The sequence below is a fragment of the Petaurus breviceps genome, unplaced genomic scaffold (assembly GCF_028583685.1).
Source record: "Petaurus breviceps papuanus isolate PSGF00001 unplaced genomic scaffold, PetGlider_PUasm1.0 98, whole genome shotgun sequence".
Taxonomy (NCBI): domain Eukaryota; kingdom Metazoa; phylum Chordata; class Mammalia; order Diprotodontia; family Petauridae; genus Petaurus; species Petaurus breviceps.
In genome coordinates this window covers 57,509,825-57,528,294 of record NW_027187460.1, presented here as the reverse complement: position 1 = coordinate 57,528,294, position 18,470 = coordinate 57,509,825, and the positions used below count along the sequence as shown (strand labels likewise).

Here is an 18,470-nt window from a genome sequence, read left to right as displayed (position 1 = left end):
CTTCCCTCCCGACTAACCCCCCCCCCTTAGTAGCTCTTTTCCCCTCCTACTGCCTGTAGGATATTTTTATACTTAATAAAGTATGTTATTTCTTCTTCCCACCAAGAGTAACAGGTACAAATCTCATGCGAAGCTCCTCTTCCTCCCCTCTTTCCCTCTAAAATGATACTTTTTTGCTTTTCTTCTCCGTAGAGTCCTATGCTTAACTGATTGTTATTCCCTCCTTGCACCAGAAACAATGAGGGTGCAAGGAGGGAATAACTCATACGATTCCCATCTCCCTTCCTTCTTTTCCTCTGCTATACAGTTTTTATGCCTCTTTGTTTGGCATAATTTACCCTTTTCCACTTCATTCATTCCCTTTCTTCCATTGCAGTCTCTTTGTAGTACTTATTAATATTTATTTTAATCGTCATTTTGTGTATTTTATACTCATACCCTCTACTTGTCTATAACCAGTTTGCTCTTATCAAATAGCAGGGTATGTGTGTGTATTCCTTGTTTACCTTTCTACGTCACTGTTGCATCTCATAATTGGAGGTTGAATTTTCCATTGAGTTCTGGCTTTTTTATCAAGAAGGTCTGGAACTCTGTTATATTGTTGAATGACCATCTCTTTGCCTGGAAGAATATGCTCAGTCTTGCTGGGTATGTGATCCTTGGTTGTAACGCAAGCTCTTTTGCCTTCCAGAAAATTGTATTCCACTGCCTCCAATCTTTCAGTGTAGAGGCTGCCAAATCCTGTGTGATCCTCACTGTGGACCCTTGATATTTGAATTGTTTCTTTCTGGCCGCTTGAGGTATTTTCTCTTTTATCTGGTAGTTCCGGAGTTTGGCCACAACATTGTGAGGACTTTTCAGTTTGGGATCTCTTTCAGCAGGTGTCCAGTGGATTCTCCTGATTTCTATTTTACCCTCAGGTTCTAGTATCTCAGGGAAGTTTTCCTTAATGAGCTCTTGGAGAATGTTGTCTAGGCTTCTTTTTTCAACGTGATTTTCTGGTAGGCTTATGATTCTCAGATTATCTCTCCGGGATCTGCTTTCCAGGTCAGTTATTTTTTCTTTGAGGTATTTTACCTCTTTTTCTAATTTTTCATTCTTCTTGTTTTGTTTGACTAATTCTTGGTTCCTCATAGAGTTATTTGTTTCAATTTGGTTGATTTTGGTTTTTAACAAATCATTTTCCTTGGGTAATTTTTGGAGCTCCTTTTCCATATCAAACACTTTTTTAGAGAGATATTTCCTTCATTATAATGTTTTTGAGTTATATTTGAGAATATAATATTATTTTGGTTTTGAGAGAATTATTCATTTTTTTCTTCTATCTCATTCAGTTTTCAAAGTTCCTTTTGATCTCATCTCGGAGAGCTTTCTGTGCTTGGGACCCATTCCCTGTTGATGTTTCAGCTTTGGGTGTGGAGTCCACATTTTCTCCCTCTGAGTTTGGTTCCTCCCTCTGAGGATAGTTGGACTCCAGAGTCCTTGTCTTTGTAGTCTGCTTTCTACCCATTTTGAGGCAGGGCCCTAGCCATGTCCTTTCTCTAGGGATCCCAAGCCTTTGCTCTAGAGGGGTTTGCCCTGGGGCAATAGTTACTATGTTTTCAGGGTCAGAGTGGGGGGTTCAGAGCAGGTGAGGTTCACTCTGTCATCCTGGTCTTCGGAAGTCCTGATAGGGGCTGTTTTTGTTTTTGTTTTTAATTTCTGGGCTATGAAGTGGTAGCCCCAGGAGTATTTGCTGTCCGGGAAAGGGGCCCCTGTATTTGGTTCTTACCTTGCTCTTTCCAGTCCTAGCCCTTTGGTGATATGTCTGGTAGAGGCCCTTGTGGTTGGTGGGACGACTTGCCCTCCGAGTTGATGAGGCCCCTTCTGGGCCTGCCTCTGTGTGTGCTGGCCGTGCCTTCTGGCCCTGCTTCTGAGTCTGCTGGCCGAGCTTTCTGTGCTTGCCTCTGAAAAATACAGTCTTAAGCAAAGAGGGAGATTTGTAGATGAATATAATTAATATTGATAAACAATTTTTAAAACATTCTTATCAATGAGACTACAATAATTCTTCCAAGAAATCACTCATTAAACCCAGCTTGGACTCATACTAGTGATGTAAGAATGGTTCAAAATTAGAGAAGCAATCAATGCAATTGATATTCACGTTAAGATAAAAACATCGATGTTCCATGATTCTCTCAATAGATTCAGAAAAAAGCCTTTCACAAATACTAGACTCCTTTATGCTGAAAAAAACACCTCTTTTCTAATATCATAAAAACTATCAGTCTAAAACTGAAAAAAATATCATCTGCAATTGGAATACACTAGCACCTTTCCCTGTACATATAAGAGTAAAGCACTGTTCTGCACTTTCTCTGCTATTATTTAATATTGTTCTAGAATTTTTTTCTATAGCAATAGGACAAGAAAAGGAATTCAAGGCACAAAGACAGGTAAAGAGGAGATAAAACTATCCCTTTATTGCTGATCATATGGTGAGTTGTATAGAAAATTGTAGGAAATCTGCAAAGATACTAATTGATAACAAATTAACTTGAGCAAAGTGGCAAGCTACAAAATAAGCCCACAAAAAATCAGTAACATTTCTGTGTAATAATAACAAAATTCAAGAGGCAATAATTGAAAGGGAAACTGTTCAAAATAGCTACAAAATGAATAAAATATTTGGGAACCAAAGCTCACAATTTTTTTGCATCAATTCAATTGCAAAGTACCTCTTAATGAAAAAGAGGAACACAAATGCCTGGAGGAAAACTTAGTGCTCATGGGTGGCCTGACAGTTAATTTACAGGTTTATTTCTATACTAATCAGACTATCAAAGGGATTGTACAGCAGTTGTATTCAACTTAAATATAGTGGGGATTGGGAGAACTCAACCATACATAAGTATCCCTGTGGTCTGCTCAGTCACTTAGAAAAGCATATATTAACCTTTTTTTTTTTTCCTTTTGGAGGGCAATTGGGATTAAGTAACTTGCCTAAGGTTACACGGCTAGTTTTTTTGTGTGGGTGTTAAGTATCTGAGGCTGGAACCGAACTTGGGTCCTCCTGACTCTGGGGCCAGTGATTTACTCACTCCACCACCTAGCTGCCCCATATATTAATCTTATATATGTTCCATTGTATTTTATTGATTTTGTTAGCTCTTTGCCATTTATATTTTAATCTGGCTCTGACCACACTTGTGAGTGTTGCTTCATGTTTGAAACCTGTGCTTTACAGTACTAAATAAAATAATAACAAAATCCATTTGGAGAAACAAAAAATTTAGAATATTAAGGAAAATAATGAGAAAAGGTTGTAATTATACTAAAACATTTCCTTATATCAAAATCATATTGTAAATCAGAAACCATACAAAAATTTTTTTATTAGTTTAAAAATAGAGGAGTAAATTAATGTAAATGACTAAAGGACCAGAAGTAATGCAGCTCTGGAATTTCAGTGTTCTACAAACCTTAAAACATAAATTAATTTTGAAAAAAAAAACTTCCTTATTTCATAAAAGCTTGTAGGGACATCCAGAGAAAGAACCATGGAATCTGAATGCAGTTCAAAGCATATTATTTTCTTTTTTTTCTGTTATTTTTTTTTCTTATGGTTTCCCCCTTTTGTTCTGATTCTTCTTTCACAAAATGACTAATGTGGAGATATGTTTAATATGATTTTACATGTGTACCCTATATCATTATTGCTTGCCATCTTGGGGAGGGGGAGGGAAAGGAGGGAGGGAGAAAAAAATTGGAATTTAAAATCTTATAAAAATGAATGTTGAAAACTATCTTTACATGTAATTATAAAAAATAAAATACCATTAAGTGGGGGGAAAGCTTGTGGGGAAGACCGCAGAGCAGTTTGGAAGAACTTAGACTTCAACCATCATCTTATTCTGAAGAGGGTCATCATAAAATGATGAGGCATAGGGTTCAGGGTGCCCGAGACCCCAAAATACCAACATGCCGGGTCCTGCTGAATGAATTTGACTCAAGCATTTCTCTCAGCCAAAGAAAAGCAAAATTTATTAGAGATTCGCCATATCAGAAAGACTCTTAAGGAGCCTTGGTATCTGTGATGCTTGTACTGGAAAAGCAGGACAGAATCATCTAACACAGAGTGAGCCTGTGCTAGATCATCTACATCATTCTCCGGCCTTCCTCCTTTCATGGAGGCAAGATGGGGTCTCATATACAGACAGATTGTGGGAGGAATCTAGGGGTGGTCTAGAGGAGGAGTTTGGGGAGGGTCTTCAGGAGGAGTCAATGAGGTCAGATTTCAGTAATGTGTGATTAAGGGTGGGAAGTTGCAGGAGGCTATCTGGAGACAACAGACAATGGTGGGCTAGGCCAGTTCAAGGGTGTAACAGATTTGGGTATATATATATATATATATTGGTAGGATCAAGGGTAGGAAATTGCTGGACAAAGGAGGGCTAAAGATTTGGGCAGAGCCACATTGAAAGTCCTATGGTCTCAGGCAAATGCCTTATGTGGGAAGATTCAAGGAGAGCTCAAAGGGGTTCCCAGAGCCTATACCTCATCAATGCCATATTACAAAATAAATTCAAAATGGTTACATGAACTTAATGTGTTATGCCATAAGAAAATCACACCACAAAAAGCACCATGAAAATTAGAAGAGATAAATTCTATACCTTTCCCAGCCATGGCTATGAAATATATTATTATTCATCAGTGGGTGGAGACAGTTGCAGAAGATAAAGTAAATAATTGTCATTACAGGAAATTGAAAAGCATCTGCTTTCAAACAGACAAAATAAATGTATTGATAATAAGGTAAGCTGTGGAATGGAAACAAATCGGCATCAGATTTCTCAGATAAGGATTTAAGCATTTTAATATCTAAGGGCTATAGGCAAATAACATACATATATTCTTATATATGTCAAAATAAATAAATAACTCTAGCCATATAATCAAAATACTATTTCTTATGAAGAAGGAACCACCTTTTTCTTAACCAGATAAGTCAAACTATAAGTTCCTTAGGTAATAAACATTTATTTAGCACCTACTATGTGCCAGGAACCCCATCAATTCTACCCTGATGGTGCTAGCCCAGGATGTTGAACCCAAGAACCTTGGAGAATAGCCATGTTCCTCAGAACAGAAAAGGAAGGTGGAAAAACCTCACTTGTTAAGCACCTACTGTATACCAGGCACTGTTGTAACACCAAGCAACCAGCTTCCAAGGTTCAGATTATAAGCATAGTAAACTCCACATTTATTCAGTGACAGATTAAGGCAAAACATTCACAGAAAAGAGAAAATCAAAATACAGAGTAACTCAGTCATTTAGTAAGTCCTCCATTGGAGATTAGTTTCCAATCATAAACAAATTACATTCATTTGGTCAGTCTCAAAGTACAAAGGTCAAAAGTTTTCCACTCCTGGATCACAAATGAATTACAATAACATCAGACATCACCAAGCACCCTCTCAAGGGGCAGTGGACAGCACAACGGCCATCCACCCCTAGGTCACAACTAGGTTACAATATCATCACAGCAATCAGTACCGAAGGAGAGGTCTTTTCTTCATCTTGATACAGGCAGGTTCTCAGCAGTTTCTGTTCCTCGGAAGACAAAGCTTAAAAAAGACACCACAACATCTGTGCACGTTGCCAGCATCCTCTTCAATTCACCTTCTGCCTATGAAATCACCCTAGGCCCCACAAGGTCTGAGGCCTCTATCAACAAACAAATCTGACAAAGTAACATCACAACAGACAGACAAAATACCAGCACCACAGTCATGCCTCCTCAGTTCTTGGCATCTCTGGGTGGCAGTTCTCAAAAGTCTTGGGTAGCTCCAACTGACCCTCAGCAGTCCCAGGCAGCTCCAGATAGCAGTTCTCTCTCTCTGTCTCAGCAACTCTGGCCTCTGACAATTCTTTCTCTCTCGGCCTCCACGAGGCTGCTCCCAAAAGTTCTTCTGGCCTCTCTCAGCTTGGGCCTCTCCCTATACACAGCACCAGCTCCTCCCTGTTCGTCCCCCTCTCCTCATGCCAACAAGTCCATCACACTTGTGGGATTTACAAGCTCTGGGTCTTAACACTTAACCCCAAAACCAAGCCAAAACAAGGGGATCTTTAAATTCTATTACCATTACCACTGTGCAAAGTGCTTTACAAATACCTCATTTAATTATCACAACTCTGGGAGATAGGGGCTATTACTCCCATATTTTACAAATTAAGAAACTGTAGTAGATTGTTTTTATTACTTGCTCAAAGTCACACAGCTAGTAAATTTCTTAGGCTAAATTTGAACTCAGGTTTTCCTGACTCTAGGTACCAAATCCACACTGCCATCTAACTATAATAATAGTAGCCAGCATTTATCTAGTATTTTAAGGTTTGCAGAATGCTTTACAAACATCATCTCAGGTTATCTTCACAACCACCTGAGAGGTGTTATTACTCTCATTTTACAGATAAAGAAATTGAGACTGAGAAGGGTTAAGTAACTTGCCCAGGATCACACAACTAATATGCATCTGAAGCTGGATTTGAACTTATATCTTCCTGATACTAGGTCTAGTACTTTATCCCCTGTGCCACCAAGCTTCCATCGCTTGGTTGCTGAAATTCCTCCAGATAGCAGACTGGAGGTGGTGATCTTAAGCATTTTACAGTGATTATTTCATCTGATCCTCAAAATAAGCTAGGTGTTATTATCCCCATTTAAAAAAAGAGGAAACTGAGGCGAAGGGAGGTGAAGTGACTTCCCAGTATTACACAGTTTATAAGTGTCAGACTGGATTTGAACTCAGATCTTCCTGATTCTGGGCCCATAGCCCTCTATTCACTGTGTCACCTAACTGCCTATAAAGCAAGTCCTATGAAGGAGGAATCATCCCTACCATTTGCCAAACAACTGCCACTCACAGGGCAAACAAGCTAGTCTAACTGAAGCAACAAGGCATTCTGAGAGAAAGAAAGGAGGCAGCATGTGCCAAACAAGTCAAATAATAACTACTACCTTGGCCCATTTCCCCTCAGACCATGATGGAAACAGTCCAGGACACAGAATCTAAGAGCCTTGGCAGTAGCAATGCTTCCAGCTTAGTGCCCTTAGCCATCATCCTGGGCAGTAACCCTTGTGGAGATACAGCCTGGTAATTGTTCCTAGACCCTATATAACCACATTTATTGAAGATCCAGTAAAGAAAGTTCACCAGAATCCTTGGAATTATCAAATATTTTAACATCAGAACCTGAAATTATTTTTATCAATGTAAAGGACGTTAAAAAATAACTAAAACCATCTACTTTGACCCTGTGTCCTAAGCCCCTGGGAACTTCTGTCTGACTTGGAGTTGAAACCTTGTGTATGTTTTGTCTCTCCTTTTAGAATGGGAACTCCTTGTGAGGTGGACCAGTATTGCTTATCTATATGTGTCCCAGTGCTATATGTGCTTTCTAAATATTCATTCATCCGTTCTCCAATACATAAGTGATCAAAGGATATATTAGCAGTTCTCAAAAGAAGAATTGCAAACTTATCGGCCATATGAAAGAATGATTCAAATTTCTAATAATAAGAAAAATACAAGTTAGAATTCTCCTAAGATTTCACACCACACCCAGCAAATTGGCAAATACAACAAAAAATGATAATAGTTTATGTTGGAGGGGTTATAGGAAGAGAGGCACATTAGTGTATTGTTTCTGTAGTTATAAATCAGTACAGCCATTTTGAAAAGCAGTTTCGAAATGTATATTACACAAATTAACATGTGCATACCCACTGACCCAGAGATGCCATTACTTCTAGACATGTATCCCAAGGATATCCTTATAAATAGTTTTTGCATTCAACAACAAACATGTTGAATAATACACAGACATATGTGTATATGTATGCATATATATGTGTGCACACACACACATATATAATCACTTTGCTGTAGTAAATTAACTGGATTTTTCAATTGATTTTGATTGATTTGCTTTTCATTGAGGAATAGCTAAACAAATTTTGGTACATGATGTAATGGAATATTACTGTGCTCTAAGAAGCAATGAATATGATAAACACAAAGAATCATGGAAAGAGTTATATGAACTGATATAGAGTTTATAATAAGCAGAGCTAATAAAAAATATACATAATTATTCCAACAATGTAAATGGAAAAATAACTTAAAACAATAAAAACAAATAATGCAAAATTACAAAGAACAAGAATGACCACCAAAAAGACATATGAAAGACATATCTCTTGACTCCTTTGCCAAGGTGGACAGTCTACTGGTATGAATACTGAATATGTTTTCAGACTTTTTTGAGGTATGGATCAGTTTAATTTAGTTTGTTTTTCTCTTTGTCTCTTTATTGATTCATTTATTTTGATAGCTCTTGGTAGAGAGAAGGAAAGGATACTGGGAGAAATTTTTGCAATGGAAAAATAAGAGAGATAAATGAATATACATATGTGTGTTTGTACACATACATACAAACATACATACATCTAACACATATAGCACAGTGCCTGTGCTTAATAAATGATTGTTCCCCCCCATTTGTATTTCAAAGTTTATATTCATTTCTGCTCTCTGTGTTAGGAAAGCTTGAAAGACCTATTAAAGGTATATTTTCTCCTTTAATGAGATTATATTTAGTTTTGCAAGATTAATTATTCTTGATTTTGTTTTTCAATATTTCCTCTCTTTCGTGAGATTTATCTTATGACCCATTTCCAAAGTTCTGTCATTTCTGTCTTCCTAACATCTTTTGTATATACCAGCCCTCCCCCCCCCCCTGCCTTTTTCTTCATAATACTGTCACCATCCTGGCTCATGCTTGGAGTTGGAATAGCTTGGAATAACCTGCCTGGTAGGTCTCCCTACTTCAAGTCTCTCCCCATTTAACTGTCAAACTGATCTCTCTTTAAAGTACAGGTCTGACCCATGCTTACTCCTATTCGATAAACTCTAGGAGCTCTCTATTACTTCCAGCTCTGTCTTTTAAAGTCCTTCATAACCTGGACCTTTCCTACCTTTCCAGTCTTATTAAAATGTGTATACTCCTTTCCATATTCTACAATCTAGTGACACTGGCCTCCTTGCTCTTCCTAGCACAAGATACTCCATCTACCAACTTTGGATATTTTCACTGACTGTCTTCCATTCCTGGAACTCTCTTCCTTCTCATCTCTGCTTCCTGGCTTTCCTTGCTTCTGTCAGTGTCAACTAAGTCCTGCCTTCTGTAAGAAGCCTTTCTGGTGTTTCTTAATCTTACTCCTTTCCCTCTCAGATTTTCTCCAGTGTTTCCTCTGCACATCTTGTCTGTACATAATTGTTTGCTAGTTGTCTCCCTTATTAGGGAGAACATTATTATTGAGAATAGGGTCATATTTTTGCCTGTATATCCCCAGTGCTTAGCACAGTGCCCAACTATACATAGTAGGCACTAAATAGATACTTGTCGACTTCTTCATTTTTTTCAGTATAGACTTCTATGATTCTGACTGTGATTCTTTGTACTTTAACTCTGTCTGATTACACTATTTTTTTCTTTACCTGGAAACTTTGGATTTTGGCCGTGATGTTCTTGGATATTTTTAGTTGCTGATATGTAGACAACACACATTTTACCAAATTTTACAACAGACAATATTACCAAACTGCATCCAAAGTTCTTTTTCCCTTAGCAGAGTCCTAAATACCCATCATTAACTGCATGCCATAAGGAACTGAGTGGGATTTTAGAGGGTGTATTCAGACACATAGATAATAATGGCTTATACTCAGAATTAAAAAATACTTTCATCACAACTCTGTGATCTAAGTATATAGCTATATGATATATTATGTTTACATATTATCTATGTATATTTTATGTGAATAACTAATGTGTATTTAGTACTTTAATGTAAATATTTTACACGATTTATCTGGCTTATATATATATATATATGTGTGTGTGTGTGTGTGTGTGTGTGTATTTGTTTACATATAGTCTACATTCTATACATAATGGATAAAAATAGGGACTGGACATGTGATTTCTTTGATGTAAGGGACTCTCCATTGAGAAAACTCTGTCTACAAATAAGTCAACACCTTCTCTTAAATTTATAGTTTTAGAGAATTTCTGAAGGTAGTGAGAGTTTAATTGACTCTCAGAGCCAGTGTGTGACAAATATGAAACTCAAACCTGGGTCTTCTTGGCTCTTAGGCCAGCTCTTTATCTACTCAGTGCTGCCTCATATGCATAAAATCCAGTATGATATTTCAGATGCATTATAAATACATACACATATGTCACATATGCACACACATAAATGACTCATTGATTTGTAAAGTGATACTTATTTATTAGGTCCCACATGTTAGGGTTGGTGTCTTTTTTGTTTGTTTTGGCATCTTTTACTTTCATATTTTAATTTATTATTTAACCAAATCTTATTAGTTATCAAAACAATATGATTGCGAAAGCAAAAAAAAAAGACTTTTTTTTGCTTTCCCCCTTTTTGGCAATTTATTTTTCTCTTTTGTTTTCCTAATTAGTACATACTACATTTCCCCATTTTGGGGCTATATCCTGTTGTCCTGATCCACATCTGGCCACTGGACCCAGATGACTCCAAAGGAGAAAGTGAGGCTAGTGACCTTGCACAGCCCTCCCTCACTTAAATCCAATTCACTTGTTTGTCATGGCATGACCTCCCTGATGTCATGGTCATCTTTGAGAACTCTACATATATACAAGATTATGCTTGCTGTTGTTGTTTTTCCCCAATTTTTCTACAACAAAAGGAAATTTTACAATATACTTTATGGACATGGTTCAAAAATATGGAAGATAATTGGTGGGCTCTTTATCTTTTTCAGTCGAACTGTGGAACAGGGACTTCGAGGGACACGACCTTCTAGTGGACATTATAATACTATCAGCCGAATGGACAGACATCGTGTCCTGGATGACCATTATTCACCAGAGAGAGATAGGTAAATATAATAAAATAACATTATTCACAATTTTAAAATACTTTGTTTAGCTAGTTACTGTCTACTGAAAAATATTTTAAACCCAACTTATAATTTTTCATATTCAAAATAAAATTTCTTATATACAAGGTGATTCAAAAGTCTTAATAGTTTTAAACTTTAATAACTATAAAATTATAAATACCACAAACTTGTGAGATATCATTTGAAAGTTTATTTAAATTTCCTTTGTAAATTTTAAATAATATTTAAAAAATTTCATTTTAACAAGGCAGGTCACCTGTCACTTATGCACTGCTTGTGCATAATTTCTGTTTGACATTTTTTTTTAGGACTGGTGGATCAGTAGAGGAGATCCTTTTGCTTGACTACTTTGGTCACCTGATCTATCTTCATTAGAGTTTTTCTTCTGGAATACTGTCAAAGCTCTCAATTATGTATTAAAATCTCATTCTTTGGATGATTTTAGAGCTTCAGTCAATGATAAAAGATATAGAAAGTCTGAAAATTGACTGGACTGATATGTAGCACAAGATGGTGGTTATGTTGAATTTTAATAAGAAACATATCAATATATTAAAAAAATTTTAAATAATTAACCTTTCAAATGCTGATGTCTCTAAGCTTTTAGCATTTGTATTTCTAAAGTTATTAAAATTTAAAACTGCACTGACTTTTGAGATTTCCTATGTACATACTTATATATGTATGTATCTGTCATATATGTATATGCATGTATATACAAATATTCACATACATATCTTCCAGCCTTACCATGCTTCACTAAATAAATCCAATAAAATTTTATTAGGAAAGCAGAAAAGTCATGATTTACTCACAATATTGGTCTTTAATTAAATAAGATAGTAAATTAGCATATGAGATCCTTGTTAATTTAAACAAATATGAGATTTGCTACCATATTCTTAATTTAGAGTAAACTTTTTATGTGAGTGTAATTTTAATAGAATTATGTGAAAAATAACTGGGGAATTTTTGGTCAAGGTTTTATAAATATTCTAGTAAGATGGTATGAAAAGTTTTGCTTAATGGCTTATCACATACAAATAGAAATATTGTATCAATTTGTTAACATTTACCTACTGTGAAAATTTTAATTACTGCCAGTATTTGTATTAAATCTCCTTATTGACTTTATTATTTCAGGCAAAATTAGCAGTAATTTGGGGTGTGGTAGTTGTCATAAGAATCACAAGAATATGAAAACTGCACTCTAATTCTTCATGGTGATTTCTTAAATTTGAGCAAATCTGTTAACAGCTCATAAGACTAATTTTTCCACATAGAGAAAGGATATTATATTTAATCTCAAATGCTTCGGGCCAAATATTTTTCCTAATCTGTGAAAGTATTCCATTCTTTTTCTGCCCCTTTGCTCACATAATCCTTTACCCATACAATCCCTCACCCCATCTATAATTGTTGAAATCCTGCCCATTTCTTCAAGATCCAATGCCACTGCCATGTTTTCCACAAAGCTTTTCCTTATTCTTCTCATCTTTCACTTATTTGAATTCTCAAAGATGTCTGTACTTGTCATATATAGTTATTATATTATCTTTGATATTATCTGTATGTCTTACCCTTTTACCCTATTGTAAGCTCCTGAAAAAGAGATAGTTTTATATCTGTATTGTATTTTTATCTGTCTCAGTACTTAGAAGAGTGTTTTGTAGTTAGTAAGTATATAATAAATATTTGTAGAGCAAATGAGTGAAGGAATGAACATATGTTTGTTGTATGAGAGAGGCAAGAGGGATGTAATGGGTAGATCATGGCTTTCAGAGTCAGAAAGTCAATTTTAAATCCTACATCAGACACTTAATGGCTTTGTGACTGTTGGCAGATCTTTTGACCTCTCTGTATTCTGTTCAAATCTATTTGAGACTGTAAGTTGTGGAACAGTTATTGAATTGCTTTGATGGGAATTTACTAGGGAATTCCCTGTACCAAGAATAGGAACAGCTAGGCGGTGTAGATAGAGCACTAGCTCTGGAGTCAGAAGGACCTGAATTCAAATGTGACTGCAGATACATATTAACTGTGAGACCCTAGGCAAGTCACTTAACCCTGTTTGCCTCAGTTCCTGATCTATAAAATGGAATGGAGAAGGAAAGGACAAACTACTCCAGTATCTTTGCCAAGAAAACCCCAAATGGGGACATGCAGAGTTGGACATGTCTGAACTGACTCAACAACAACATTACAGTGAAATCAAAGTCCATGCCTAGAACTTTCTTCCTTTTTACCTTCTACTCTCCCCCCCCCCACGTTTAGTAAATGAATGAAAATATGGATGAAGAATTAAAAGATAGGTATAAATGTTAAATAAATGGTTGTGTTTACCTACTGGCAAGTAACCAAAATTAAAACCACATAGATATTGATAAAGTTTGCTCTCAGAATTCAATAACACTTTAAAAGTTATTTATAGTACCTCAATCCAACAAGATGTTTGTAAGATACTTTTCTCGCAGTTATTCTATAAGGTAGATGTTACAAGTATTTATATCTCCATTTAATAGATGAAGAAGCCAAGGCTTTGATAGGCAATGTGGTAAAATGGATAGGGCATGGATATAGAGTTAGGAAGACCTAGGTTCAAATCTTTTCTTTGTGCCTTAGTTTCCTTATTGATAAAATGATAAGTTTGCATATAATGACCTCCACGGTCCCTTCCAGATATGTGTCTAATTCAGTGAGTTCTCTCTACACTAAAATCACATGGGTAGCATAATAATAGTTAGCATTTACATAATCCTAAGAGGTTAGAAAAATTGTATATATATATATATATATAAACACACACATGCATACATACATATATATGTATATATATTCTCATTTTATCCTCACCACAATACTGTGAAGTGTAGTCTATTATTATTGCTATCATAGAAATGAAACCAAATCTGGGCATTTTTGACTTGCTAAGAGTCACATATATTGTGTCAAATGCAGGATTTGAACTTTGGTCTTACTGAATTGAAGCTCAATAGCCAATATGGCACTTTGATGACTACTGGCAATTTGATATTGTATAAAAAACACTGAACTTTGAGTCAGATGAACTGAGTTTTTATTTTGGCCTCATACATTTATCCCTGGACAAGTCACTTAACCTCTTTGAGCTTCAGTTTTTCCATTCATAAAATGAATATATATATTTGTAGAACCTATACCACAGGGATTCTATGAGTATCAAATGGGCCAAAACATATGAAATGCTTTATATATTTCTTCATATATATGTATATATACATATATATATATATATATTTGTATATATACATATATTCAAAGTCTTTATCAATAAAGGTGTTATTATTGCAGACTCTTGTCTAAGGAGTACTGTCATAGGCATCATAGGCACTTGAAAGAAGCTTAAATAGTATGTATCATTTGACTTTATAGTTCAGAAAAAAAGTAGATACTATTAGAGCAAAGACATTATTCCAGATGTTTTTAGGTAAGTCATCATTAAGATATTTTGTTTTTATTTTCTTAGTGATATAATTATCATCATAACTGACATTTATATAGTGTAATTTTCAAAGTATTACAGTTATAGTGTAAGGTAGGCATAACAGCTATTATGACACCCATTTTGTAGATGATACACCAAAATTTAAGTAGTTTAGTGACTTTCCCACAGTCACATAGTATCAGAAGTTAGTTTGGAACTAGGGCTTTTCTAACTCTAAATCCAACATTCTATCCATTATAATACATTACTTCATTATCTGATCAGATAATTAAACACCATATTGTAGCATTTTAATATTACTTTACATTTTTTACTTCTTTAGGGTGTGCAACCCAACAGGGGAGTTTCCCTTCATTACCCCTTATGGACCAGGAAAAAATGATTTCTAAACTACACAGATACATTTAAGGTTATACCCTTTTTATCATCATGGGCATAGGGGGGTCCAGGACCAATTTGATGGGAAGGGAAGATACTTAAAAGGTGAAATTAAGAGGTGAGAGAGGAATATAATGAGAGGAGATAGAGAGAGACAGATTGGGTAAACTATTTCATATAGAAGAAGTAAGGGGAAATGATTACAAAGGTGGGGAAGAACAGGAAGTCAAACGGGAATGGGTCAAACTTATTCTCATTGAATTTGGCTTAGGGAAGGAATAACATACACACTAAATACAGTATCTCACCCTATAGGAGAGTAGGAGGGAAGGGGATGAGAGGGCATATGATGGAAGGGAGGGCAGGCTGGGGGGGGAGGGAAGTTGGAAGCACCCACTTTTGAAAAAGGACAGGATCAGAGTAGAGAATAAAACAAGTAGGAGGTGGGATAAGAGGAAGGGAAATATAGTCAGTCTTTTACAATATATCTACTATGAAAATGTTTTGCATAGCTACACATGTACAACCTATATTGAATTGCTTATCTTCCCAGTAAGGGTGGGTGACAGGGAGGAAGGGAATGAATCTGAAATTCAAAGTTTTAAAATCAAATGTTAAAATATATATATATATTTTATTATCAATACTATTATCAATATTATTTTACATGTAAATGGGAAATAAGATTTACAGGCCCTGGGGCATAGAGATCCACCGTGTCCTACTAGAAAGTTGGAGGGGGTATAGGGGAAGATATGGGAGAGAGCAGATTGGAGGAGAAGTTATCCAGTGGGATTGCTATTTTGGGGTGGTGGGTAGGGGAAAAATGGGGAGAAAATTTGTAACTCAAAATCTTGCAGAAATGAATGATGTAAACTAGAAGTTAATAAAGCATTTGATAAAAAAATTTTTTTTAAAAAGGCTGGTCACCAAATAATTGCATTTTTTATAAAAGTTTGTTCCTGTTATCTTGTACAGTCATTGGTCAGTGAGGTTCTGAGGTTAGTTTTGTTAGAACTGTTGAGTTTGGTGACTCCTTAGAGGCTACTGGGTATTGTACAAAGATGATGAACCTTTTCAGTTGGTTTCAGCTGCTGTTGTATTTGATTATTTTTGAAAATGTTTATAACTTCAGATCCTGGAAATCAGTTTGTTTTTCCTTGAGTCAGAACTATAAAGAATGTTTGCTGTCAATTAAAACATTTTGAAAACTGCATTGACCCTTTTATTTTTATAGACTAAAAAATCAGATCAATGGACGAAGGCAGTAGCTTATTAAATGGTTTATATATTTAAAAAATTAGGCATATAAAACTCAGTTTATGAGCTTCTCTATCTGAAGGAAAAGAAAGAAGTGAGTGAAATAGAGTGCTTGGAAACTGTTATAAATAAGAAAATGGGACTTCATTTGGGTCTTGAAAGACATAGGATTTGAACTGGGTAAAAAAGGAGTAAGGATTAAAGATAGTGAGGGAAATGGTTATAGCACAAATTTATACTGCATTTTGAGATTTATGAAGAACTTTTTTCACAACAAGCTTGTAAGATAAGTACTTCAAGTATCACCATCATTTGACTGACAAAGAAACTGATGACTTAATCTGACTGATAATCTTCTAACTTTTTCCAATACCAGAGGCTACTAGGTGGTGCAGTGGACAGTGTTGGACTTGGAAGATCTGAGTTTGAATTCTATTAGCTGTGTGACTCTGGACAAGACACTTAAAGTTCACCTTCTGTCTAATAGGGATAATAAATAGCACCTACCTTGCAAGGCTGTTATGATGATTAAATTAATTAATGTCAATCACTTTTTAAACCTTAAAGTATTTTCAATAGTAAGAGGAAAGTCACAGAGGTAAAACATTCTGTGTTTCAAAAAGGACTTGCTGACCATCTGTTTCAGGTTTTCCCTGAGTCTCAATTTCTTCTTTGTGCAAACTTACAGACAGGCTGCTGTTATTCATGTTTCTTAACCCTCTGCTCCATAGAGTTAATAATTTTTCTCTTATCTCTCACTCTATCTGGAAAATTGCATCACAGTTTATTTCTCTGTAGTTCACACTATGATCTATTTCAAGCAATATTTATTAACTAAATTTAATGCATGTGTTCCCTACACAGTTCTTTATATAGTTTGGTGAAACATCAGTGTAGATGTTATATTGTGCTACATTGTATCATCATATAGTATTATCTCAATAATAACAATCAGTTATCTCAGATAAGGAAACTAAAGTTCATAGAGTTAAGTAACTTTTCCAAATTCATACAGCTAGTTAATGATGCAGACCAAGTTCAAATCTAGAGATTTTCCATAATAACACTACTCTGCCATTCAGATGTAAGTATGAAAGAGAATGTAGATGTCTCTCTCCAGTAAACACTAAAATATGGGAGGTTTTTTTTTAACTCAGTTATGTTTCATTTAAGTTTTGTCTTGTCTTATTAACTCCACTGTCATATTTATTTTAAATTTGTTAATTTCTTTTTGGTTTTGTTACAATCCCAATTTTAAAGTCTAACCCAAAGGTTGAAAACTCTGATGGGTATTTTGTTTTGGGAAAAAATTTTGTTTCTTTTCAAAGTATAATATGCATCATTAGTTAATATTAATAGAAATTTAATTGATGATAATTTCCATATGATTCATTTCTGAAGGACTTTAAAGTAGTTAATTACATATGTGTGTGTCCATTATTTGTTTATTTTTAATTTTGATCACTTAATTCGCAAATATTTATTCAGCTCTTAACATGTGCGAAGCAATATGCTAAGTGCCAGGGATACAAAGGTTAAAGTGAAATTTCCCTTATACTTAAGGAGCTTACATTCTAATGAAATTCTGATTGAATATCCATTTTGCTTTGTACCAGACAAGATTTCAACTGTTTGACAGCATGTTGTAGTAAGCATTAGAAGTTTAAATGCTGGTTGTGCTATGTGACTTTGGGAAAGTTGTTTAAAATTTCTTGGCCTCAGTTTATTTTTCTTCTGTAAAATGAGAATATTGGAATAGACAATATCAAGATACCTTCTAGTTTTAAATCATATTGTTCTATGACAGATAGACAAACCTCCTACCTGCCCAAGAGCAGATACATATTCATTGCATAGGGATGAATGCTTAATTGAACAGTGACAACTCTAACCTTCACATGTACCCAATCTGTACATTCATTCACTATTTTCTTCATTTTCTGATGACTTTTCCACAACCCCTCATGACCCTCAGTATTTCTTGGCAGTAAGCAACCCCTTCTCTATAACAGCAACCCCCACCCCCAATAAACCTCTGGGTGATAAAGCATATTTGACTAAATGATGCACTTTATAAATTTCCACTTTAGGTTTTCAGGAATGCTTTTTGAAAAGTGAGTTAAGCTTTTCTGGGCATGTTTTAGGAAATATAAAAAAACAGTTTACAACTTCAACAATTCTAGATAAAAGATAGTAGTCTAGTATTAAAATACTTAATGATTATCTCAGTTTTTTCAGCAAAAGATTGGAAGTTTCTCTGCATTAAATGTATAGTTTTACTCAGGCTGAGGTAGTTGTTCTCTTCTCTTCTCTTCTCTTCTCTTCTCTTCTCTTCTCTTCTCTT

The 18,470-nt window shown here is 35.3% G+C and overlaps 1 protein-coding gene across 2 annotated transcripts in view; it reads left to right on the top strand.

The window, feature by feature from the left end:
• RIMS2 (regulating synaptic membrane exocytosis 2) overlaps positions 1-18,470 on the top strand; it is a 574,369-nt gene that overhangs the window by 214,656 nt on the left and 341,243 nt on the right. For both annotated transcript variants that reach the window (XM_069081283.1, XM_069081282.1), the window contains exon 14: positions 10,864-10,980. In XM_069081283.1, coding sequence (XP_068937384.1) covers positions 10,864-10,980 — 117 coding nt within the window. The remainder of the gene's footprint in view (positions 1-10,863; positions 10,981-18,470) is intronic.